The sequence below is a fragment of the Daphnia magna genome, linkage group LG3, assembly GCF_020631705.1.
Source record: "Daphnia magna isolate NIES linkage group LG3, ASM2063170v1.1, whole genome shotgun sequence".
Taxonomy (NCBI): Eukaryota; Metazoa; Arthropoda; class Branchiopoda; order Diplostraca; family Daphniidae; genus Daphnia; species Daphnia magna.
In genome coordinates this window covers 6,964,049-6,989,744 of record NC_059184.1, presented here as the reverse complement: position 1 = coordinate 6,989,744, position 25,696 = coordinate 6,964,049, and the positions used below count along the sequence as shown (strand labels likewise).

General features: G+C 41.3%; 4 protein-coding genes, 2 long non-coding RNA genes and 1 pseudogene across 7 annotated transcripts; 5 read left to right on the top strand and 2 right to left on the bottom strand.

Moving 5' to 3' along the window:
- The first annotated feature begins 3,839 nt into the window (after positions 1 to 3,839).
- On the top strand, positions 3,840 to 4,773 carry LOC116919313. Its single transcript, XM_045170739.1, has 3 exons — positions 3,840 to 3,923; positions 4,018 to 4,188; positions 4,249 to 4,773. The coding sequence occupies exons 1-3, from the start codon at positions 3,840 to 3,842 to the stop codon at positions 4,771 to 4,773; spliced, it is 780 nt and encodes a 259-aa protein (XP_045026674.1).
- A 2,421-nt stretch (positions 4,774 to 7,194) lies between these two features.
- On the bottom strand, positions 7,195 to 8,352 carry LOC116918276. Its single transcript, XR_004391476.2, has 3 exons — positions 8,120 to 8,352; positions 7,877 to 8,039; positions 7,195 to 7,819 (listed from the first exon to the last, which is right to left on the bottom strand). It is a non-coding gene; the product is annotated as an uncharacterized LOC116918276 (long non-coding RNA).
- A 553-nt stretch (positions 8,353 to 8,905) lies between these two features.
- Positions 8,906 to 11,226, bottom strand: LOC123470533. Its single transcript, XM_045170850.1, has 3 exons — positions 11,142 to 11,226; positions 10,392 to 10,780; positions 8,906 to 10,319 (listed from the first exon to the last, which is right to left on the bottom strand). Exons 2-3 carry the CDS (start codon positions 10,695 to 10,697, stop codon positions 9,048 to 9,050), a joined length of 1,578 nt encoding a protein of 525 aa, XP_045026785.1. The 5' UTR covers positions 10,698 to 10,780; positions 11,142 to 11,226; the 3' UTR covers positions 8,906 to 9,047.
- Positions 11,163 to 13,983, top strand: LOC123470477 (BTB/POZ domain-containing protein KCTD3-like). Its single transcript, XM_045170738.1, is given in 13 exon segments — positions 11,163 to 11,234; positions 11,280 to 11,331; positions 11,389 to 11,497; positions 11,713 to 12,029; positions 12,098 to 12,278; positions 12,344 to 12,459; positions 12,526 to 12,619; positions 12,685 to 12,905; positions 12,988 to 13,197; positions 13,275 to 13,388; positions 13,456 to 13,622; positions 13,680 to 13,814; positions 13,888 to 13,983. Coding segments are annotated over 13 exon segments (1,884 nt in total).
- A 249-nt stretch (positions 13,984 to 14,232) lies between these two features.
- Positions 14,233 to 16,426, top strand: LOC123470504. 2 transcript variants are annotated; one of them, XM_045170811.1, is made up of 7 exons: positions 14,233 to 14,302; positions 14,460 to 14,787; positions 14,867 to 15,001; positions 15,075 to 15,251; positions 15,324 to 15,757; positions 15,818 to 15,992; positions 16,058 to 16,426. In XM_045170811.1, the coding sequence occupies exons 1-7, from the start codon at positions 14,276 to 14,278 to the stop codon at positions 16,312 to 16,314; spliced, it is 1,533 nt and encodes a 510-aa protein (XP_045026746.1). In that variant the 5' UTR covers positions 14,233 to 14,275; the 3' UTR covers positions 16,315 to 16,426. The 2 variants fall into 2 exon arrangements, with proteins under 2 accessions (XP_045026746.1, XP_045026745.1); XM_045170810.1 differs by having other exon boundaries at positions 15,075 to 15,757.
- Positions 16,427 to 18,058: 1,632 nt separating this feature from the next.
- On the top strand, positions 18,059 to 19,106 carry LOC123470499. The gene is made up of 4 exons (XR_006644187.1): positions 18,059 to 18,191; positions 18,278 to 18,425; positions 18,488 to 18,619; positions 18,680 to 19,106. It is a non-coding gene; the product is annotated as an uncharacterized LOC123470499 (long non-coding RNA).
- A 4,568-nt stretch (positions 19,107 to 23,674) lies between these two features.
- Positions 23,675 to 24,734, top strand: LOC116918375 (annotated as a pseudogene).
- Positions 24,735 to 25,696: the final 962 nt, after the last annotated feature.

Below are 25,696 nucleotides of genomic sequence, written 5' to 3'. Positions count from 1 at the left end.
GTGTGAAAATTAAAGTGAAATTGGATTCCGGGGCGTCGTGCAACGTACTGCCACAGGAAGAATTTCTTCGTCTACCCACCAGGCGTCAGCGTCTTCGCCCGGGGCCACGCTTACGACGCTTAGCGTTCACACGGCCAAAATAGTAGCTAGTGGTGCCGTTCACGTGGTAGACTTTGTCGTGGTCGATGAGCCCGGACAGCAATCCATACTGGGTCTCCCCTCTTGCCAGCGCCTAAATCTTATTCGGAGAGTTCATTCGATGAACGCGGAAGATCCTTCACCGACGGTGCCAGCGGTTGTGAAGGAAAACACGGAAAGTTGCCAATTGAACATACCATCAAGTTGAGTACGGGCCATAACGCGGTTGATCCGGTGGTGTCGGCAGCCGGGCGAATTCCCTTCTCGTTAGAAGATCCAGTATATCGCAAGATAGACCAGATGGTGGTGGCCAGAAAGCCTGATGGTGATGTTCGGATCTGTCTCGATCCGTCAGCACTAAACAAGGCGGTGCAGCGTCAACATTTTACTGTGCCTACGGTTGAACAGCTGTTCACCAGGATTGCAAATGCCAAGTACTTCTGCAGATTGGACGCTGCGTCGGGTTTCTACTGAATTCCCCTGTCAGAAGAGTCGTCGTTTTTATGTACTATGGCCACGCCGCGTGGGCGTTATCGTTTTTTGGGACTGCCGTTCGGGTTAAAATCAACTCCGGAGGTATATCTACAAACAATGTCTGAACTATTTGGAGACTTGAAAGGGTCATTATTTATTTTGACGACTTCCTGGTAGTTGGTGAAAGAGTGGAAGAGCCTGACGTCAACCTGCGTAGGATTCTTGATAGAGGTTGCCAGCAAAATCTGAAACTACAACTCAAAAAGTGCAAGTTTTTTATGAAGGAACTGCCTTGCCTGGGGCATGTTATTTGTGATGGTGTTGTAAAAGTTGATTCTGAAAAAGTGGAGGCTATAGTGAACATTCCGGAGCCTACTGGAAAACCAGATCTCGTTCGCCTGCTTGGAATGGTGACGAATCCCTTCCAACACTAGTACTTCGCCTTTGACGCTAGTCTCTTCATCGGATACCTCCAGCGTGGGTGCTTCCCCCGGCTTTATCTCCTTCCCGTCAATGGCGACCAACCGGTTCACTTGCCAGGGTCTTACCCTTAACCCCAAACGATTTACTAACCCCGGCGAGCATACCGACACAACTGCTCCGGTATCTATGACCGTCGGTATCCGTTGTCCTTCGCACAGCACGTGCTTCACCACCATCCTGCTGATGTCTATTTGAAGGATTAGACAAGTCACCTCTTCGGGCTTCCCCTCGTCTGCGTGGATCAATCCTATGAGTTGGCCCCCCCCCCCCATGGGTTTCACTTCCAAACCACACTGTTTTCTCCGGCCTGTGCCCGTTCTGCCCCCTCTGTGCGGATCTCCTCTCTTGTAATCTCGGGCAAAGAGGGCGGAAATGCCCCGGTCTTTACAGTGGAAACAGATGGCTCTTCCATCGGATGTAAAATTGGGTGCGCCTCCTTCCCTCTCGATCGCTGCGGACATTGCAGCTTCAGGTGGCCACTTTCTTTGCAGCCAAAACATATCGGCTTCCCGTCGGGTCCTCTCTGGTGGGGCGTCTCCTATTCGGCACTTGACTCGGTGGTTCCTTCATTCCTCCCATTAACTCCCCGAATATTTTCTCCATTCTCTCCATCCGGCCTCCCACCGACACTCCCTGGCCTGTGGTCGGGTTCTGCCCCGCGTCCTCTTTCCCCAATATTGTAAAAAACCAAAAAAAAATATTCTTTATTCTTTTCCTTATTGTTTTCCTACCCTTTATTCTTACGTAACTTAAATTTTTTATACGCCCCTTTTTTCTATGTAGTTTCTTCCTTAGACGTCTTACAGACGGACTTACCCTTCCACCATTTCAACTTGACTTTCTTGTAGTTCGATATTCACGAGCCCCGTATAAAAACTTTTTGTTCTATAGAAAATAGACCAGACACCGTTCACAATTCAGTTCCTTCTAGAGTTGTTCCCCAATTTTTTTGCTACTGAAAATATAATTCACAAGAAAAAACAATGCAAAAGTAAGTTAAAATATTAATAGATTACAATATTCCCAAGGCCCACTCATCCTGCCTGCCGTCTCCTGATAACGCTTCACCTCCTGCAAGAATTCTTCGCATGTCCCGGGTTTGAGGCTCCAAAGATTTTTCAATACGCTAGGTTTCAGTCCACTCCACAGATGTCCTAGTTTGACGGCCTCACCCATGTTAGGGTCTACCCGCCGGCACAGATCCAGTACGTCGTAGTAATACTCTATCGTGCGTTCCTCAATCCCTTGCTTCCTCTCCCGTAGTTAGGCCTCGTTAAACTGCATTCGGTTTACCAGGGTAAACTGAGCCAGAATTTGGGCCCTGACTCCCGGAACAACAGGGAGTCCCCCCTGATCACGCCATTCCCCCGACAGCTGCCCCACTGCCTCCTTGTACGTATACCATTTCAGGGCTGCACCCGAAAATGACAACTCTACATGATCGCGGAGTTCGTTGTCCCCCCCAGCGGTTATACCCCACGATCCTCTTGTACCTATGTAGCCAATCCCCAATGTCATCATGCTCTCCTCCTGCAAAATCGGGTGGAGATTGAAACATGATCTGAGCCGCCATCGGCTTGTTTTGGGATTGCGCTAGCCTAATCGAGTTAAGGCCCACCGCCCGAACTGATTGACGACCTCACCTTTTCGGCCGCCTCGAAACACCACCCTTGCGCTCGATATCCGTTGATTTCTCAGTTCCCTTACCCTACTGCTGATGGCTGACGATCGCCTCCTAAATGCTTCGAAATCCCACTCCAGTTGTGGTCTCCCCTCGTCTCCGTCTGCCTCGTGGACGTCCTCCCCCACCTCCGTATCTGCTTCACTGAACGTAAGCTGGTATGCCGATTGTGTTGACAGTCTGTTGCTTTCCTCTTCTGCTTCCTGTCTTTCTTCCTGGTCCTCTGACTCGCTCTCTCGCGATTGCCAACCTTCTGGTCAGCTACGGCCCACTTTTTCTCCCCCTCCTCTTCTGGTTTGGTTTGTTTTCCGGATTACTTCTCTCCGCATTCTTGCGAAGTTCGACACTCCAGCTCGGTCTGACTTCGCTGTTCAACCTGCTCCTCGCTTCCACTTGGCTTATCCTCTAACAACGTGAACCGCCCTAAGCCGTTTCTACACCGTGGATCCCGACCTCTGGTCACCCTTTGCATCTATCCCGCTCCTTCCGGTGTCTTCTTTTCTCTGCCGCACTCAGCTTTCCTCTGAACCTGCAGCTTACCCATGTCGGCCTAGTTCCATCGTGCGTCTAACCTACGCTTAACCACTCTGCGTCCCAGCGAATCTTAATCTACGGGTTTTGCCTTTCCTCCTTTCTCTCTTCCACTAATTCCGCTCGCTTCGCCGGTACGTCAGCAAGGTCAACGTCGTAGCCCCGTACCCCGGCAATTTAAGGCACACCGGCCCGCTGGGTAGTCAACTCTCAGGGGCTCCTCACGACTTCTTCACCCCATTGCCTACTAGTACAGCAAAAGCTCACAAAATATAGTAGTGTGAAGGAAGGACTTAACCGTTGATTTGCATCTCCGACATGTAACAACTCCATTTAGTGGTACCTAGTGTATTCAATAATTGGCTGCGATAACTAACAACTCTGACAAAAGACTGCTCCCGATCATACCGACTCTGAGTCCCTATATAGCAGGCGACCAGTTGTCTCGCCCCGGAATAGCGTCAAGCTGCCCTTAGAAATCTGGTCTTACATACCAGAGCGAGCCTTGACGCCGAAACACTAGCGCGATTGAATGACCGCGCGACAATATTACAAGGAGTCAGAATTATCTCGCGAACCTGAAAATCTTAAAGTATCTTTTTTCTGTAATGATGAAGTGCAGCTTATGGGTAACAATTTTACACATTACTTTAGAAAATTACACAGTTTCTCATAATTTTTCGAACCAAATTTAGATATCGATGAAACAGAAGACTGGTCAATATCAGCTGATTTGTTCCGATTTCCCCCCCCCTGATGAATCTATCCTAATGGAATCGGAATACCCAAAAGCAATTTTTGACGAAGGGCTGGAGCAGGAAGGGTGGAACATGTTTGATGAAGATGACGAAGATCCAGAAGAATATGATCTTCCTCTTTCCGTAAGAAAAACTGTACCAAATATTGTTTTCAAACTCACTTCATGAATGTGGTGTATCTAGATTATAGCGGGGAATAATTTTGATCGCATTCAAAGAACGCGGCTACTTTCAGCAGCATTTTTCTTAAAACACGGCTTAACTAAGACAGGCCTTGGTGATTTCTTTGACATTTTAAATATATCATCTGGGCATCAAGACGAAGAGCTTAGAAGCCCATATATGCTAATGAAAAGATATGGGCTTTTAAAAGCTGGCTTGAAAAGAATATATCCATTCACTGCGTGCTCAAAGACACTTAAAAATGACTCAAGTGGTTATCCGACCGAAATTCAGCCTTGCGGTCACAACTATTTGCAGGAAACGTCAGACAAATGCTATACGCTCTTACTCCCCGTCGAAGAACAAGTGAAATTTTTTCTACGTTACCATGGAATTAAAAACAAAAATACTGTTATCAATGATTATGAAGACAGAAAAGGCGACGTATTTACCGGTGATAGTTATAAGCCGTACGTGAAAGATGGGCTAATTAACGACCATACAATAACTATGCCAATAAACACTGATGGGGCTCAAAAATTTTAATCAAGCAAGTATTACTTCTGGCCATTCATGGAAATAATCAACCAAACGGGCTATGAAACCCGACGATCAAATTTCATTTAAATGGCGATATGGTTCAGGAACAAAAAACCTCCGAGAAACGTATGAAAGATTGAAAACAAATGTTTTTTCAATAGGAGGCAATAAAAAGTGGAAAAACATTCCATGGTATAAAAGGTCCCATTTCGCATGTTAACATTGGAAATTTGGATTTCATTGGAGCGTTTATTCCAGAGTACATGCACTGCATTTGTTTGGGTGTAATCCGCTATTTGATCCTCTTGTGGATATCACCAACACATAGCAGAGAGAAATGGCACATAAGTAAGCATAAATTAAAAATTCTAAACAAGCGTTTATCAAATACCAAACCACCATATGATATCACAAGAGCTCCAAGAACTTTAGAAACCATCAAGTATTGGAAAGCCTCTGAGTTTCGTGCATTGGCATTGTACTATTTCCCTCTTTTAGAGGACATTTTGCGGGAACCCTATTTTTCTCACTTTGCAAATTTGTCGTACGCTCTTTCAGTCCTGTTACAAGAATCTGTCCCCACTCGCTGTGTCGAAGATGTAGGAGTTCTTCTCGAAGATTTTTTTTTTTTAAATTGAACTATATTATGGGGAAAAGTACGTCAAATTCAACATTCATCTCTTGACGCATCTGTCAAAAAGTGTTTTAGACTGTGGCTTCTTGTGGGCCACATCTGCGTTTATACCCGAGTGGTTTAATGGGCAGTAACAAGTGCTATCGAAAGGAACTCAATCGATTGTGGAACAAATGCGACGTCGTTTTTAATGAAAAATTCTATTCGCAACCAAGCTATAGAATTACTAAAAAAAATCGTTCAATTCCTCTTCCTATGTTCAAATTGATTCATAGAATGATTTGTTTACCAAACATGTACGAAATCCAAAATTATAAGTATTAAAAAATAGAAGGGGATATTCCATTTAGCCTTCTAGGTAGACAAGTACGGAGACATCTTTCAATGGATGAGAAAAGTGTTGTTGAAACTATTTTAGTTCGAGGAGAACAAGATTGATTCAATCGAAATTGAAAATATAGTTAGATTTATAGAGAAAACGGCTTGCACTTTTTATCCCAGGTTATCTTTCCGAAGTGGAAGTAACTCTACCTTTACTACATCCGCCTATGTGCGATCGAAAAAGCGTGTCAATTTTTGTGCTCTCTTGAACGACAACCATTTCTTTCTTATAGAAAATTTTGTTTTTGTTGAAGAAGCGAAAAAAATTTTCAAGTGTTTATTTTAGGCCGTCCAATGGGTCAGGAATATAAAAATACCTATTCTCCGCAAGTCTCTGGCAAAGAATTTGTCCGTTTACCTGGTCAGATCACAAAAGTTACAGGTTTGGGGGACTTGGAAGCAATATTTCCGTATCAAATTGTTAGAAAATGTGTCGTAGCAGCTTATAATTAATTACTGCCGTCCTTTATTCTTACCGCCCTAACAAATACCTTAGAAACGGATTAGTACCCGTGAAGAATTTTAGCGCCCAAGATCCAAATCCATTCAAGTGAACGCATTTGCAATGCGATTTAAAATCATACAACGGACACATCTTCAAATTTAAAAGGAAGGGGGAGGAAAAAACAAAGCAGCCACGGCGCTAAAATTTTTCGCGGCCCAAGAACTATTTTCCGTTCGAAAGCTGATGTAAAATTGCATTATTTATGGTTTCAATTAACACATTGTAAATAGCATGCATTATGGGGGGCAATTTGGCAATTCAAATTACGTTCCAAATAAACAATATGCAAAAACTTTCATCAGCCACCGCTAGATGGCCTGGGTAAACTTGATACAAATCAACAACATTCAGTAAATAACAGATTTAAGCGTTGAGTAACATAACATGTAAAGATTTATTCAGAGGTTATCTTGTGTAAAATTCATTTTCGTAGGTTTTTGACGTAAAATACATGTGTTAACTTCGTTGACAGTTTGTAAGTCTTTACTTAATGACGTGTTCCGCTGATACAACATTTGATAAACGTTTAATGAGAGATATATTTATTTTTCTTTCTATATGTTAATGACGCCTGCAAGATGGGAAAGTCAACAAAATATGTCACAGAAAAAGATGAAATAATACCAATTGTGACGCAAAACATGACAAGGCATTTTTTCAAACGTCAAACACCGATTCTTTGTTATCTTATTTTCATGCATATACACCTGTCAAATCTATGCCACGGAATAGAAAATGAAAAAATCATTCAATTCAGTTACTGTGAAAAACTTTAAACTGACATCAATCACGATTTCACTGCATTGCAAGAAGTTAGTCAGTCATTCTTCTATAAAAAAATATGAAAAAGCCCACAAGTACACAACAAGGTCACATAGAAAGCTAAATGGGAGTTGAACTTGGCAAGTCAGACAAATTCACTGTATTGAAAATTAAGAAACTTATTTGCATTTTTACATATAACCTCAAAAGTGAGCTGTGTTTTTAACTTGCGGTGTTTCTAAAAGGCATTTATTACAAAATTAGAACAAAAAATTCGAAAATGAAGGAAATATTGGTCACATACTTAAAACAGCAAATTGCACTTATAGATTAACGTTCCTCGAACAAGTTTTTTGGTGTTTCAACTTCAGGAATGTCCGTCTTGCGTTTCAAAACTCCTTTCCTTGCAAAATTTTTGTTTCTCAATAAATCGCACGTTATTAGCTTACGGCTCGGACACTTCTCGCTCATCGATTTTGTCTTCATCTTCGATAGAAGACACAGTGGCAGAAGAGAATTTACCCTGAACAAATAATCATAATCATATCAATCAATCAACTAATAAGTTAACTTAACCTACTATCTTAAATACCATATCCTTGTTCTGTTTTGTTACGAGTGTCTTCTGTGGTTGTTTTTCAGCACCTTACAGCTACACATGATGCATTCAACACGTTTCTTAACTTCCTTCACCTGACTCTCTGAAGCAGCAATTATAATAAGTTATATTGCTGTTTGGGTTTTGCTTGTGGTATAGTTGACGGCCACACCTAAGTTAAACTGAGATGACATTGATACTCGATTTAACAGTTTAACAATTAACTTACTTGCTACAAAATCATTTATGCTGTTTTCAATGACTTCTTCACATCTAATGTAAACCATCTCATCAGGACCACAGTTTGTTTTGTTCACCTGTTTGGAAATTGGAACCAATAATGACACAAGAGCCATTCCTTTTTCTCAGTGGCAATTTATCTAACAGGGAATCTAAACAAAAAATTGATTTTTAATGAATACTAGAAAGATGCTAGCTCCATGGAAACTACGTAAAATTAATGTAAACTAACCAAACAAACAGTAATAGGATTGGAGAGGTTTTCCTTCTTGATCTTTTGTGTCTGAAACAACAATACTTCTTGAGACCACTTTTGGCATTTGGCATTTTCAACTGTAAATTTGATTCAAACGAAAAACTAGAGAATATTTTATTTATGTGCTCCGTACTTCGCAGTTTCACTTTCACATTTCACTTGTGATGAACCAGAGATAAGGAGATGGCTCACCCTGTAGAAGTTCAGCCGTGATAGTCAGCGCTCCAAGCGGATACACCAAAATTGTCCACAGAAATAGCAGACGAAAAGCCTAGCAGACGACAAACCTGGCAGACGACAAGCCTGGCAGACGACAGGTCATAGACCATCAGTTAATAGAAAATGCATAGAGTTTACAATATCGGCTTTTAAAAAACAAATTCACAATTCTTGTTTTATGAAATTGGAAAGCAAAATTCTATTTCTTGGCATTATACATTCACAAAAATGAAATTCACATTCCTTTTTTAATGAATGCAAAAGGGGGACTAAGTACCACTCAAGTTCTTCATTATCAAACGATATTGGGGAAAGGGATTCATAGGAAGGGCCATCATTTTGGCAAAGATTTGAGATGGACGCAATTCAAAAGTCTCGTCACTTAACTTCCCCCCCAGAAATGTATGAAATTTAGAAGAGACATACGGTGTTATGAATGTATTCCGAAGGGTAAAAAATTTTTTGGCTTTGATACATACATCGCCTTGATTAACAACAATATCAATGCAGACGTAGACCATTTCATCGTTTGCAAGAATCACATTATTAGGGAAAAGATTAGTCAGGACGAAATCAGCAAATACAAGTCTTTTAGGCCATCGCTCTCCTTTTCGTAAAAAAGCAAGGGGAAATCTGGAATTTACATTAAATTTTTTATTTGCAATGGCGAGTTGCATTTGATTGGTTAGTATTGTTCCACATTCCGTAGTAGGGAGTTGGTATTTGTTTTTTTTTCAATACACCTATTTCGAATTTGTTCGGCCTGGCGATTACCACTACGCAAACAGTTGCGAAAAAATCGTTGAAAACTTTCAAACGGGAAAGCGCTGATGGTCTCAATTCCGCATTTATATTTTTTAACGTCCTCCCACACGTGAGTCACTTGATGGCTTACAAACCGACAAGGTATTCCAAGTTCCGTAAGCCCAACAGAGTATTGTTCAAAAACTTTTTTTGCTTCCAACAAATTTGACTGAGATACTGGATTTTTATCGAAAGGACTCAAAAGTAACATTCCATATTGTAAAAGCATTATATGCTGAAGATCGTGATCTTCAAGAATCCCCTTAAACAGTGGATACAACAGATAATAGAGTATGTTGCGCTTCACGTGGACTTTATAACTTTTGCAAGTTGAAAGCTTTCCAATATATCTGTCAAATTCTTCTGGGCGACACGCGTGAAAGAACTTAATTCTTTTATCGGCTTCAGCAATTTTAGTGGTGCTAAGTTTACCCTCCCCCGACACAAACACAAAACCCTCGAGTCGACGCCCAAAAGCTCCCTCAATTACAGTGTGCATCGGATCAATAATAAAGCAAGTTACCATACGACAATTAATTTCTTTAAAGGGACTAACATCAGTAGGATCTTTTAAGTGATCGTCTTCAGAAAATTGATTTACGTAATATGTCCAAAAGTCATCATCAGTTCTACTTTTCGCGTTAACATTTCGAAACAAAATGGTGTGGTTTATCATTTCCCCTCTTTGAATGCAGCGATCACATGCCCAGTAACCAGAATGACCCTTAGTTCTTTTTAAATAAGACCGCATAGGACCATCTGCAATCACACAGCGAAGTGACACAGTAAAATCTCGACTATGAATGCAGTTTAGAGTCGGTGACAAGAGAATTAATTCACTAATGAGATTGCTAAGAAAACTGTTGATGTCGGCCGGTTTCCCAACGCCCACATAAAACCCAATCACAAAAACGGAGGTGTCTAACAGGAATTTGGTACCTTCATCGCTTGAAGCTGAGGATTTGATAGAAACTAGCTTCCCTAGTATAGGAGTAATAGTAGCAGCTTGTTTGTCCTCATTCAGCTTCGCTTCATCAATATTGATATCCATTTCGTAATGAGGCACATTGATTTCAGCTTCGCGTGTAGTATATTCACCTCGTAGGACCAGTTTTGCCTGCTCAATTTGAAATGTTGTGTCAAGGGCTTCAATCTAATTAGACAAACTATAGTTTTACCATTTAGGCTAGGCTGAAACATCAAAGATTGCAGTAAATTTTCTTACTCTTGCACGCGTGCTTTTTGATAACAGATTTGAATTTTTCTGATAGACGTCGAAGAACTTCACAAGATCTGTGGCTCGATTAATCAGTCCCACAGAGATACCATTTATGGCATTCTCTACACCAAAGTGGACATATTTCCCACTATCAATTGGAATGGCTGGAGGCAGTTTGTTTTTTAATTGCTTATTTCTCGAAGTAGGCCAGTCGTTGCCGTCAATCTTCATCAATTCCTTTCCCGTGCTAGGTAGTAATGCGTAGGTCGGGTTAGGCTCGTACAACTTTAGCAAAGTTAATAGGTACGTCATGTCGCTTTGTTTTTGACTAGTAAAAGCAGCCCAATGCCGTAGTAACTTTATAAAAGAAATTGAATGACGCAAGTCTTCATTTTCTGCAAAAGAAGATGTTTCATTTGTAAACTTCATTTTATAACACCCAATCCGTGACTCAGAGATTAATTACTTAGTTATATTGAATGATACAACAACCCAAAGACAACACTTTGCCCTTTAACAACATGCTGTGTTTTTTCTCCGCTAGGTGGCCGGGAGAATGAAGGCCCATCACAACAAACTATACTAGCTAGAAATCGTAGTTTGTTTCATTGAATTTTCCGAAAGATTAAAAAAAAATGGTGAAATTTTTAAAGAATACGATGCTTAGTTGCGATTTCCCAAAAAATGAGACCCCCTAAAACCCCAAAATTTGGCCTCATTGAGTCACGGATTGGGTTATAAAGCAATTTTTTTTACCCTTTAAATTAAAGTTATAAGATGTTTGTGTATCACAGGCAATATCGTGGACGTCATTTTGGTGCAAATTATTGGCTTCCTCATCATCTATCTGTAAACATTTACGGATTAGCCCTTGAATTTGTTCACGTTATTTAGAAAGTATCTGTACCAGTTCATGATCGAGCACTTCGGATTCAATGGCTGGATGGTTCAGTGGCAGTGGCTTTAAACTAAATTTTGATATTAAATCTGTTGAATTCTGTAGGTATCCCCAAATGTCATTGCTGGGTACCCCATCCTGGCACCAACCCTCAAGTATTTTTGCAGCTTTATAGCGTAGCCGAGAAGCGTATTGAGGTTGAAGTTGATCAAGTGTCCGTTTTCTATTCCTGAGACACTTGTAATAGCCACTTTATGTTAGAACACTTTCTGCTTCGCTATTTGTTATTAATTTTTGCTAGGAAACAGGTGCACTTTTGGGAGGCATAGCTATTGAACACAGCCGTAATCTGTGTAACACAAATAAAGATGGCGTTGTTCCTCTCAGAGATATACAAGACTCATCATCATACTAATTGGTTGGTTTCAGATTTAGTACTTCCAGACAAACCTTAACGTGGATTCCAGATACTTTCTTTACCTCACTGTTAAGTGGCAGGATTGGCACACTAGTGGATGACAGGGGACCCATTTTCATTGACAGAGATCCCACTGTATTCACCCATGTTTTGAATTATCTTCATACAAAAGAAATCCATTTGACTGAAGGAATTGGAATGAGAGGACTTGTGCATGAAGCTGAGTTCTATGGAATCACTCCACTCACTCAACAGTTGAAATTAGTTCAAGAACTGGAGCATTCTTCTTGTGGCGATGTACTTTACTATGAATGCCTGAATCCACCAAGTAGGCTAAGTATTATTAATTTTCACCAAGCTTATCAAGTTTAAACAACATTAAATTTATTTTAATAGGTGTCCCATTTCCAGTTATAAGAACTAATGAAGATGGGGAAGCTAATCTTGCAGGTGATGGATTGGAACAACAACAACAGAATTGTAATACACCAAGACAATCTACCTTAGATGTCAGCAGAACATTGGTGCCCCCAAGGGTCAGCAGTAGTTCAAGAAATGGCCATGTTGTGATGAACAGGTTTATCAGCTTAGAATTTGCAACAAATCTCACTCTAATATTTGTGGTTTTATCTTATGACTTAGGACGCATTCCCGTTCGTCATCCCTTGATTTACGATTGAACTCTTTACGGAGACAAGAGGGTGGAATAGGAGCCGGTTCCCACAATCATTTGGCAGCGTGGTTCGGAGGTTTGCATGGTAAATTTTGAAAATCCAAGTCTGGAGTATGCCTCAGTGTGAATGTATAATTTCTCTGAAATTTAGTTCGCTCTTCCATCGATCCTCTACGAGTAAATCTCATCAAAGCTCATCACAATTGGATCTTGATTTCCTACGCTCATATGATCACTTGCCACAAGTAACCCATCAGAAATCCTGGCGTTTTTCTTATCAGAAGTTTTTAATGACGTCGGATTAATTTAGATGTAAAGGTGCTGGAGGTTGGCATCTTGTTTTTACCAGCCCTTGGATGGATAATCAAATTGACCGGGTGGCCTTAAATGCGCGCATGACAAGCAGTGGGGGTCAAAATCAGGCACCCAATTCCTCGTCCAATTCCTTCGAAACTGAAATGGTCGCTTTGGCTTCAGGGACCACCATCCGACTATTGGCGATCGCCGATGATGGACAGCGGAATGATATAGGTAATTCAGCTAAAACAGATCTCATTTATCTTGCATGTACCGTTATTTAGTTTAACATGTATGATTTGTATTTGCATATTAGGAACCTTCAACATACACGTCTTGGTAGAATCTCTATTTTTCATTGATAGCCAAGTAGTGGCTCTTTCTCGCCCACCCGTCGGCAAAATTGGAGTTTGGCATTCCATGACTCGGCATTGGAAAATTCAGGACGTCACCGCAGTTTCATCGTACGATACAGCTGGGTCTTTACTTCTTCTAGGATGCTGCAACGGGTCTATATGTTTCATAGGTAAAACGGTTCCGTTATCACCATAATAATATGGTATGAAGCAGTCACGTATCATTCTAACTAATGTATCGTTATAGACGTGCAAAAATTCCCACTGAGAATGAAGGATAATGATCTTGTAACTGAGTTGTATCGCAACCCAATGCCAGAGGCCATCACTTCCATCTCGGTTTATCTGACTCCTAAAACGAGTACAATATTGACGATTTGATTTTTCGTTCGATTGTACATGTTATATCACATTCCAATGTATTACAGATCACATAGGCGTGTTCGGCAGTTGGATTCAAATCGCCTACGAAACTAGTTCAGGAACTATGAGAATGATAGTACAGTATCCCGAAACAGTGGGTCATGGACCTCAACTCTTTCAGACTTTCATCATACACCGTTCGCCTATCAATAAAGTAGAATAATTTTGAATTGTCAAATTAAACAAAAAATCGTGTCTTGTAACAAATTTACTTTTTTAATTAGGTCAGGCTATTTCTGAGAAATACTTAGTCTCCGTTTGTAGCGAGTATAACCACGTCCGGACATGGAGCGTCACTCGATTCAGAGGAATGATTTCTACTCAACCCGGATCCACCCTGGAGCAGCACAACATGCTACTCTTGGTAAAGAATTGAAATTGTTTCTAGGGGGGGGGAATCCATTTTTTGTGAAAACCGGCCTTAATTTTCATTTTAGTTAGAAGAAAACACCACGGCCTTTATGTATAGTAATTGTAGTACAAACGAAAAATTACTAAGTTCAGAAGTTTTAAGTCAGATAATTTTAGCTTAACAAGAAGTGTTAAATAGTAGTCAGTTTAACACAAAGAGAAAATGGTTCATTTAAAGAAGTTATGTTGAATGTATATTATGTATGAGCATGTAGCGAAGCGAGGGATGGGATTAATCCCATCCCATCCATTATACATTGCTTGATCGATATATTTCGCGGGAATAGACCTGTATAATGATTGGCGCTTTCATTGTTACGCTTTATGATCGATTGTTGAAGCGAGGTATAAGTCTTATTGCAATTAAGAGCACATGATTGAAGCCATTTGCTTTGGTGAACTGAACAGACAAACATGCCTATGCCGAGAATTCTGCATAGGGTAAGTTTTACTTGTTACATCAGTTAGTGCTGCAACTAGTTTTTAAGCTTAAGTGTACATAGCCCTGTTAGTGTTTCTTGCCTATATTCAAACAATTTTAAGCTATTATGTGTCTGACCTTGTCTCTTCGTTTCTTACATTTTGCTTTGTTTCTTAGTACGGTAGCTCTTTCAACAAAGGGGAATTCCAAGGGATTTATCCTTCCTTGGCTTTGGAACCTGGTCCTATCAATTATCCCCTCCTGTTTCAAGTGGTCTCAAATCAGCAGCCTGACTATCTTGGCAAGCCAACTGAGCTGCTTTACATGATCCCGGAGAACTGGATGGACAATCGTTGCCAATTCTTCTTGTACCCGCCACCTGATTTCACCGTTCTGGGACTGCCACCATGGAGTTGGGGTCTGATCAATTACAAACGACGGCGCTATCCAGAACAACAATTTGTGGAATACGATATTATGGACACCATCACTGAAAACGGCCCCGGTAAGAGTTTTTGTTTGTGTCATTGGTTCTTAAATTCGAGCTTAAATTGTGTTTTCTTTCTGAAAACTTTATCTTTTAGTGTCTTTTGAGGAAGCCCAGCAACAGCTCAATGAAATAAATTTAAGTCTAGCTTCATCAGGAACATCAGGGGTGTTGCCTAGTTCGGAATCTCAAATCAATTTTGAAACTCAAGATCTGTTTCGTGAGGACCCTGGTAATTTTGCTAATTGTTAATTAAAAATTTTAACACTAATTAAAATGCTTATTGACTTAATAATTCTTTTTAGATCAGGCCAATTCATATCATAGCATCCTGGATATATCACAGTCACATTCCTCAGCCTCATTTGTGACTAGTTCCCCCAACATCTCTAAAAAGTCAAGCTCGAGAAAACAAACATCTGGTAGCACTCGATTTCCGACGGTTGCAAAGAGACCCATTACGTCAACAGCCGCGACTCGGAGTAACAAACGAAATCCAAGCAGCTCATCACCATCACAGGGTCTCAATAATGAAACCATGGTGTCTATTACAGCAATTACCAGGACCCCCACTGAAGGAAGAAGCTCACCAGCCCAAGTGCAGCCTGGTTCCAGTAGCAGATCTAACACACGTCACAGTCCACCTTTACAAGGGGCAAGGGTCAGTAAAGAGAAAGCAACGACCGTTTTGTCTGTTAGAACCGAGTCTCCCGTTGCCAACCAAATCCCACTGGCCGTAGTAGTAGAAAAATATGTTTGCACTGACAAAGTTGAATGGAGAAAAGAAATGTTGCGACAGAATATGGTAACACACGCTCTCCTTAGAGATTTGATCCTCCAAAAGCGACTTATTTCAAAAGTGCTGCAAACATTCTTGACACGGTTCACTCAAAAAGTAGAAAAGGAAGTTAAGTTGCCCCTTAATCAATTTGAGGAAATTGAAGCGTTAAATACTGCTCTATTGGATATGGAACTCAGCGTAAGCCTCGTAAGTTTTTGTCGGTCTTCCTTTCCATATACTTTTTAATATTTTTTAATTTTTCGTTAGTGTGCAATCCAAATTGATAAGTTATGTTTGTTGAAAACGGAACTTCTGATTTGCAAATCACTTTTTGTCTCTCTTCTTTCTGCCCAACTGCCCCACAAAATCCAATGGAAAAAAAGAGGACAAGACCGACGTCCTGGATTTGGACATTTAACCAATTTCGTCGCCGTATTTGGAGGTAGTAGATAAATAACTTATTTTAGATATATTCAATTAATAATCTAAAACCTTTTTTTTTTGCAGTTGTGGTCATGGCCATTTTTGAAACTCATAAGAAGCAAACAAACATCAGCAAGATTATTACAGCAGTGCAAACTGCGCGTAGGTTCCATGCAGCTCAATACCAGAAATACCTGAATACCGACGACGAAGCAAATGACGAAGATGTCGGTGGCGAAGGTGAACGTCCAAGGGTTGATGTGCAGACTATATCAGAAATTGAATCACGAGTGAATCAGATTCTAAAATCTCTGGAAGTGTATTCTGACACACAAGCCTAATTTAAAATTGCAATTTGCCTGAATGTTGAATTAATGTTTTTCGTTAAAGCAGTGACATCGTGTTTAGTTTTCATTCCTTAATAAATAAATTCAGCAAATGGTTTTCTGTTTATATTTTTTTATCTCAATTCTTATTCAATAGAAAACAGCTTTCTCTATTCATTTAAATATATAAGGTTGGGTAAGGAAATGGTAAATTGAAAATCTGGCCAGATGACTTCCATTTAAAATACAGTCGCAGATTAAATGCATTTTAAATTCATTTTTGAACGCATATATCCTTTTGAAAAAATGCACCAATATCTAACTCATAAACGGTCATTTGGCGTAAAGATAGCGTTTTCGGCGCACATTAATCGCTTTTATGAACACTTAAGAAACGCATTCATCCACAAAAAATTGCAATTTGAATGGTTTTCAACTGCATTGTTGATCGCAAAAATTCTTCACGGGTATGGTACCATTTATTGCGTAATAAATTGTTCTTTAAAACTAACAATGCTTTCTGAGTTTTTATTATTATCGAGTTGTCTAGATAAACGTTTTCTTTCATTTTAGAAAATAAGCGCAACTTTCTAAGTTCCCAGCGTATCATATATAGATCACGTTAGTTCTTTATTGTTATTCTTATTCGAAGTAAACTTACTAACCACAAACCGATTGTACCTTATTCGTTTTCCACCTGCTGGACCGTTAAAAATCTAGTTCGGTTTGGACATATAAACAGCAAATAAGTTGTACGCCAGTTTTCTAATTAGCGGCCCGCGTAACTAGTAACTAGCTCACATCTAGGCAACAGTAACTCACATAAATTTCGTAAAGTACAGAGCAAGCTAGTTTTTAGAGTGTTACTATGCTAAAACATTCGGTAAGTAAAAAACTAACTATCAATTGATATAGCACAAAGTTGTTTTTCGCTGGTTTGCGAATAACTTGTTAGTGGGCTAGTTAGATCACACTGTAGCTGACAAAATTTTCGTACGGGAACACATGTCAAGGTGGTCTGACACATCATTTCCTACATTCGCGGAACATCCAACCATGGCATCTGTTTCACTGGATTCCCTGAAGGATTGCTGACCGGATACTCCGATGCCGACTATGCGGGCTGCAACGACACCCAGAAGTCAACAACCAGAAATGTGTTTCTATACCACGGGGGACCCGTAGCATTGTGCAGCCGCCGCCAGGGATGTGTAGCTACGTCCAACACAGAGGCGGAATATGTAGCGGCCGGTGAGACAGCAAAGGAAGCGGTCTGGATCCGCCGCACCTTACCAGAACTTCAGCAAGGCAGGGTGAACCGATTGTCATCAAATGCGACAACCAGAGTGCCATTCAACTAACACGCCATCCCGACCAGTGACAGAAGACGAAGCATATTGACATCAGGTACCATTTCATCCGCCTCCAGCAGGCCGCTGGTGAGATCGACATCCAATATGTCAACACGGCAAACAAACTCGCCGACATCCTTACCAAGGCGCTACCTGGACCTCGCTACAGCCTCATTCGGGAGGCATTAGGTGTTCGTCCAACCTAACTACCAATATAACCTTTTTTTTTTTTCTCTCTTTTTTCTTTCCCTGTGTATTCCGTGAGGTACCCCCTGTCCGTTTGAGGGGAGTGTAGGATATTGAGCCCCATGGTGGCGCAATATACCCTTTACTCACTCGCACGCCAGGTACAATCTGGCAATGTTGCATCCCTTCTGTGTGCTGTCTGCTGCCTTTTTCTCTTCCAGTTCAGACGTGTAGCGTTCCCTTGTACACTCCTGTGAGGACACAAGACTGAATAAAGCTGATACGGGAAATCCCGTCACGAAGTAGATTACACCGCGACCTACTACTTTCGGTAACTAAGCCTGGATTATTCAGGTAAGACACTAAATCATGATTTGATTTCTGACGCCTTCAAGGCGATCTCACGTCATGGGTCCACAATGATGTGATTAATATTACAGGAGCTCTCATCTATCTATATATATCTTACAACGACCACCTGCTAGATATTGTCCATCATTTATGGAAGTCACCCATCATGAATCAAGTGATGAGCAAGATTCGTCTGACATGTTGGCAAATTGCCTTTCATTTCCCGATATACCACTAGTATGCTTTCAATTTAAACGATTACAGTTATTATTTCATTAATTCTATAATTGTAAATTTAGGAGGATTTCATACGTCAACACAATATTCACTGTATGTTGATTCTGGACTGTCTAATCAGCAACGACAGGCGATTTATGCCAAACAGACTGCAGATCCACATAATGACAGTAGATTTGTTCTTTGTCAACAAGGTATGATGAATATTGTCTTTATTGTGAAATGTTTTCAGTGATGATTTAACATGTTTATAGAATCCAGCATGGAATTTGGACCTGAAAATGTTAGGGCTGGAGAATATGTACGGTATCCTGCACAAAAATCCGAACACCGATTTAATTTTTTAAAGCCACCTATTGGTGGGGTAAAGGGTTTTTTACTTACCCAACCCTGCCCTGTCGTGTCCGTCTATTCCCTCTTAAAGAAAAACAAACAAAAAACCCACTAATTCCAGGAATTTAAATTAAAGGGTTATCTTAAAAATGTATTCATTTAATTTATTGTTTAGGTGAAATTCATCAAATGTATTGGGTGTAATTCTGAAGAAGATGCTGTACACAGGGCATGGGAATTATGCGGACTGCCCATACCCATTGATGCGGACATGCCCATTAAAATTTTTTATTTAAATTTCAAACTAAAGATATATTAAAAAATTAACACATGATGTATAATTCAAAATATGATAGTAAGACACATTTTAAATCACATGATTATTTCTTAACGAGGTAAACTCTTGGTAAAACAATGAAAATAAAACATTTAATAAACTTAAAGACATTTGGGGCACTTCCATGGGGTTTTTTTAAGACTCCTGAAAGGCATAGTGCTACTCTTTAGGAAGACATTCTTTATGGTACCATTCTTTACAATGTTTCGTACCACACTGAATCATCTTCTCCTCGTCTCTAAAATTACTTCCAGCGTAAAGCCTATCGGGGCGGCGGCATATGCAATACACTTTCACCGATTGCACATTTTTTATGGTCTAAGACTTAGGAAAAGATTGGTTTGATACGGTTGGAAACATTGTTAAATCACCATTTTGTTAACATACGACGAAATGCTCACGCATTTTCATCTATCGTAATGAATGGCCGAGGGATTTTTATCTAGCATAAATAAAGTCGTCAACTGCTAAGAGCTGTGCGTGTTTTAATTTTTATTCATTGGAATTGTTGCAGGCATACATATTTTTTAAGGAAACAGTTATCGAACAACAGCCAATGCATGACGACAAAAAATGAGGTTGATCTGTCTTGACAAGAGTAAATATTTGAAAATTTTTATGTTAAATACTAGGGGAGACTGGAGTAAGCCGGGACGGTTTTCGTTTTCCCCCTATATCTCCCAAACTAATCATTAAATGAATTTTTTATTTAGTTTTTATGTATTCCATACGGTAATGTACCCCCCATATTTTTTATATAATTTAATAATAAACCATTTTCCCATATAAGACCTTTAAAGTTTTCTTAGATTTGTGGGAGGAGCCTATTTTGAGGGGTAAGTGAGGACACTAGGGTGGGTGGTGAGGGACGTCCTCTGTTTTCACCTTGAAATTCATTAAAAAAATTTTAAAAATTGAAATAGCGTCCCACTGCATAGACTCTATAAGTTAATAAATGTTTCAATTTGATTATTGTGTTAATAAAAAATTTTTCTTATATGATAAAAAACCTTTATTACAAGATAGGTGGGGGTTGGGCTTATTGTAATCGATTAATATGCTGAATAATCGATTGCTTGTGATCATCGTAAGGAACAGTAATGGCGTCATGAGCTCGGTGATGATTGATGGGCTTGAAGGCCAAACCCGCCCACTAATGTCCCATTTTAGTCAAAAACAGCTGTCCTGATTTCCCGATAAAGACTATTTTTTTAAAACGTTAATATTATCTACAGTAATTGATCAAAAATTATAATTTTTGTTTTTAACAATAAAGAAATGAATAAGCTTCATTTCCATATTAAATTTACATGCCATTTGCGATTATTTTTTTCTACAAACATTAAATGGCGGAGACAAAATTAACTAAAAAAACCATTTTTTTAGTTTTGTTAATAGCTGATACAGTTATTGACAAAACTCAACCAAATTTCATGCCAAAGTAGATTGTATGTATCTAAATAACATACTAAAAAAAAAATTAATTTTATTAAAATCTACTATTTTTCCCCCTACTGTCCCTCTTGACCCGGTGTCCCGGCATACTCCAGTCTCCCCTATTATGAAATTAGGACTATACTTATCGATTTTTCTGCCTTACCAACACATACACATGTCTATATTGAATGCTGCATTCCCGTATAATCCGCGGACTGCGGACTGCTGCACCATGGAGAAACTGCGGACTGCTGTCAAAAATTTTGGGCCAGTCCGCAGGTGAAAGTCCGCAGTTTCTCCAGTCCGCAGTCCACGGTCCGCGTCCGCGTTTTTTCCTGGCCCCCTGTAAACTCGTATACCTCATATGACGGTGACGCGTTACCTGGCAACAACTAATCAGAGGAAAAACAAGGGTTACGACGACACCATCTGGCGCTCGCTACTGCTACTGCTTCGAAAACCTAAATACAAGATTAAGCAAAATCAGGGTTTCCTTGTATTTTTTAATTAAGAGTATCTTAGAATCCTTAGCTTTTCGTTAAAGAATTCCAGTAAGTGTAGAAAATCACCTCTTCAAAAAGATTTGTGTCCACTGAGTAATGTTTCCATCACTACATTTCACCATTTCAAGCAAATTTGCATCGATATTGGTATGGTGGATAAGGACTCCATCTAGAGATTTATGAATATGAGAACGTCGATTCAAGTCTACATTATGTCATGTTATCAATGAGAGTAAAATATTATAAATTTTTTATTTTATATCGAAGTGCAAATGTTTAATCCGTTTATAGATTTTTTTCCTAAGTGATTAATTCAATTAATCACAAGAACAAGAATAAAATTTTTCATTAACATGGTTATAAAACTTATATTGTTGCGGTTATTGAGGCCCCATGGGGCCATGGACTAGTTGTCACGTCCGGCGCTCCTGTATCAGTTATTGACCGCAACTCTACCCGAGATATCCGACAGTATTTTCAGCGGATATTTTCCCCGGTAGCTGCTGTCCACAAAAGTGCATAAATACTTGTATGTGTCCCTCACTGCGTCGTAGTATACTTATATCTGTTGTAGTGTTGTGTACGTTTTACGATGAATAAACGTGTTTTAGTCACTACCCGGGTCTTCAAGTAACTACCCGCGTTACAATATTTTTAACATACTACTTTTTTCTTTTTAACAACTCAATTGCCATATTGCTATCAAACTAGCACACTTTTCATTTCAAAAATTTGATTTTTTTTTGTTTTATCTTTATTCATGTGTTTATGTAACTATAACAAGTGTTAAAGGTTTTGGGGGGTAATTTTAAACGAGGCTATAATTGCGAGCGCCAGATGGCGTCATCGTAACCCTTGTTTTTTTTTCTGATTGGCTCTTACTAGGGAACGCCTACCCGCCATAGGAGGTATTTGAGTTTACAGGCCTTAAGCATTAAGTAGGCCTTGGTGCAGTCAACTCCATCTCGTTCAGGTACCTGAACCCTACCAGGCAAAGTACGACAGAAATTCCTGGTAGGGCCTAGGCCCCTTTACCACAAGCTAGGCGTCATTGGTACATGGTTCTTCCCCTATCTACCAGCTATAGCGCTCGGCCCTGCCTCAATCGGCGAGCTTGATCCCACGGGGAGCACCAAAATTTTAATGTTATAGCCCTGACAACCTAGTGGGATTCCGATACCTGGAAAAGGGAAAATAAAAGAGTGATGTTAGGGCTATAACATTAAAATTTTGTGAAATAAGTTACCTGTTTAATAAGTGTGTTAATTTTTTTACAATGCCACAATAGTGTAACGGCTAGATCAATAGCCTTTAGCCGTGTAGAATAACACGTACCGGAAGCAACAGCGTCCTGTAGACTAGAGCTCTAACAAAGGGCAATACAATAAAGTATCGGGTAGTTCTGCCGAGAGGGTATAAAGAGAATCCAAATCGAACCACTCGGGGCAGTCTCTGTAATTCCTTTCTGCAAGTTGTACGCAAATACACAGTCTACTTTCACACCCTCATTACATGGTGGAGATTCAAACGGTAAGCCAAAGCTAACTTCTATCTGAAAAAAATCCCGGGCTTGTCTAATTGGACAGGAAGAGGCGCGTTGCGTTTAGAAACGTTTTCGAGAAACTCAGCCGGTTTCGCACCTTAAATTGCTGAGATATAAGGTTACGGACGTAACTTCCTGACTAAATAGAAGGAACCCAGCGAAAGAAAGTGAGAAAAAGAGGGAAGTGAATGAGTGGACAGGAGAACAGGAGCAGCAAGCGAGTACAAGGTATCTCAGCATCACCACCGTTACCACTGGTGACAAGAAGAAAAAAGATACCGAACAGAGGCGAAGAAGAAGAAGATGTAGACTTTAGAACCACAGCAGAAAACAGCCCTAGGCGCAAGTGCGGTTTCAACAGCCAGGCTGGCAAGAGACAGCCACCCAACAGCCAAGGAGCAGCAGCGAGCGCAGAAACCGACGAAAGAGCAGCACAGAGGCACAGCAGCAAAGTTGAAGACCACAAAGGACGAGACAGCGGATTCGCAGATCGGAGCCAGCTAGAACGTACGTGGGAGTTACCACAGTCACCCACCAGACAACCAACACCGAGAAGGCCCGTAGACGAAAAAGGAGATCGCTCAAGCCAAGGATCCCGACCTTCATTGACGTGGGACACCTCGGACCTCACGTAACACCCGCAAGAAGAAACCCTGCCCCATAGCCCAACAGTATCTCAAGAAAACGAAGTATTCGCAGATCAAGACGTTTTTTCTCAGTACAGAACGCGGAGTCTCAACCGGAAGACGAAAGAGACGGAGACGAGCTATACACACCACGGAGACTCTGGAACGAAAGGAGGGCCGAATACCAACCAGCGACAGGCGACACCGACCTAAGCTACAGACAGCTTTCGTCAGAGTCCGACGAGGAATCAGACGGCACCTAGGGTACAGTTTGCCTACTCACAAGCTTCAGCTATACAACACCAACCACCAAAACAGCAACAGGAAACCGAACTCTGACACCAACGCAGCCGGAAAATAACCCGACACCAGCGAACACACCAACAACAGGAAGACCGTCACCCCAACACCCCACGAAACACACACGACACCCGACCCTACCAACAGTTCGGAACCCCCCGACGACAAACATGGCCGCCGGACTTCTCAAGTTCAAGGCACCCCCTGTCTTCTCGGGCAAAGGAGGAGAAGGCGCCGCCGACTGGATGGATCGATACGAGGTACTAGCAGACTACAACCGGTGGACCGACGCAGACAAACGAGCAAACTTCGGCATTTACCTCGAAGGACCAGCAAGACAGTGGTTCCAATGCCTGACACCACCCAACGGGCGGGGAGACACTGTGGCAAGAGCAGCCACCCAACAACAGGCCGGGATACCGGCGATAAGTGGAATGCGTTCCATCTTCATAAAACATTCCTACAAGATAGCTATGTCGGATATCAAGAAAGGAAACTTCGGAACCGCAAACAAGGCATAAATGAACCCGCCGCAGAATACTACTACGAGATAATAAACTTATGCCGATTGATGGACCCTAACATGTCCGAAGAAGCAAAACTGCACCACCTCTACGAAGGACTAAAACCTACATTGGTGGAGAAAATCTGGGTCCTACAACCCAAAACTTACATCGACTTCCTAGCAGCGGTAAGGAAACACACCGAAGCAGTCGAACTAGTATGCAACAAAGGATGGGCCGTCCACATGCTAGCAGAAGAAAGGGAGAGAGAAGAGGAAACAAGAGTCGCAGCAGCAACAAGCAGGGATAACGAGGAACCCTCACTCAAGCAACTTCTTGAAGTCGTGCAACAACTACAAGGAGAAATAGTCGCTATGAAGAAACGCGGGGGAAGGAAGGAGAGGAGCCGAGCAGACAACGGGACAACACAAAGCCAGAATGAAGCAACACCCCCACAAAGGACAGCAGACGGACGGCCGATCTGTTTCTACTGCAAAGCCGAGGGGCACATTAAAAGATACTGCCCGAAAAAGAAAGAAGACGACGACAGACGTAACAACACGACCGTCGCAATGATCAGCACATCGGACGAAGAAGATGACAAGGAGATACCCCTGCTACAAATCGACGCGGTACAACTGCTGACAGAAGAAGTGACAATTGGAACAAACGACACGGAAAAAAGACCGAAGCGGTAGTCGATACAGGAGCAGCAGTATCGATCATATCCTCCAAACTAACAGCAGAAATGGCCCTAGAACTCAAGACCTGGGGCGGGCCACAAATCGTAATGGTAAACGGACAGCGGATACCCCCCTTAGGAAGAGTGGAGCTGACAATAACCATTGGGACGACAAGGTGCTAATACTGGAGATGCGAGGGATCAACCTACTCTTAGGCAACGACGTGCTGAGAAGTTTTAAAAAACTTAAGATCGAATACGGCAAGGGGAAACCAAAGATGCGATTCGGTGATCTACCAGTACGGATGGCAATCGAAGACCAAACACCAACACCGGCCACAAAGATAGTAGCAAAAAGCTGGGCAAAAATCCCAGCAAGATCCATGGCGGCCGTGGAGATAGAACAAACTGAAGCGACAAAACCAACATTGGACGGCCGCCCCTGGATGATAGAACCAGCAACCAACCGCACATGAGGACCGACACCAGGAAGAGCCCTGAGGCCTGGCGACCGAACAACGGTATGGGTCATGATGACAAACCTGGAAAATAGATCAGTTTACATGCACAAGAAAATGGTACTAGGACACAGAACCGAAGTGGCGGAAATAGGCACAGAAATAGATGCCACAGGCAGAGCCAACGGACCCAGAACATTAAACACCGAGCTGAAAAAAGGCACCACAAATATCCTTGACTTCACACCCAGCACACTATGAGACAACACCGACTGTTTCGCGAGGGAAAGCGAGCGACTAGGACGTTGCAACGTCACAGAGCACGAAATCCAGCTAACACCCAACGCCAGACCCATCTACCAACACACATCATCGTATACGCAGGAGACACAAAAGAACACATTCGACGACTCAGACTAGTCCTCGCCGCACTACGCAAAGCAAATCTGAAACTCAAACTCGTGAAATGTCGTTTCGGGGAATCAGCAATCATAGCACTGGGACACAAGATCAATGCCGACGGAATCAGCCCTGACCCCGGGAAAGTGA

Bases quoted from the DNA above. Each gene is read 5' to 3' on its own strand.
- LOC116919313 (XM_045170739.1), top strand. From the start codon at position 3,840: ATGACCGCGCGACAATATTACAAGGAGTCAGAATTATCTCGCGAACCT. The intron at 3,924-4,017 runs GTGCAGCTTATG...TCGATGAAACAG, and splicing joins CTTTTTTCTGTAATGATGAA to AAGACTGGTCAATATCAGCT. The intron at 4,189-4,248 runs GTAAGAAAAACT...TGGTGTATCTAG, and splicing joins AATATGATCTTCCTCTTTCC to ATTATAGCGGGGAATAATTT.
- LOC123470533 (XM_045170850.1), bottom strand. From the start codon at position 10,697: ATGACGTACCTATTAACTTTGCTAAAGTTGTACGAGCCTAACCCGACC. The intron at 10,320-10,391 runs GTAAGAAAATTT...TTGTCTAATTAG, and splicing joins CAAAAAGCACGCGTGCAAGA to ATTGAAGCCCTTGACACAAC.
- LOC123470504 (XM_045170810.1), top strand. From the start codon at position 14,276: ATGCCTATGCCGAGAATTCTGCATAGG. The intron at 14,303-14,459 runs GTAAGTTTTACT...TTTGTTTCTTAG, and splicing joins TGCCGAGAATTCTGCATAGG to TACGGTAGCTCTTTCAACAA. The intron at 15,993-16,057 runs GTAGTAGATAAA...TTTTTTTTGCAG, and splicing joins TTTCGTCGCCGTATTTGGAG to TTGTGGTCATGGCCATTTTT.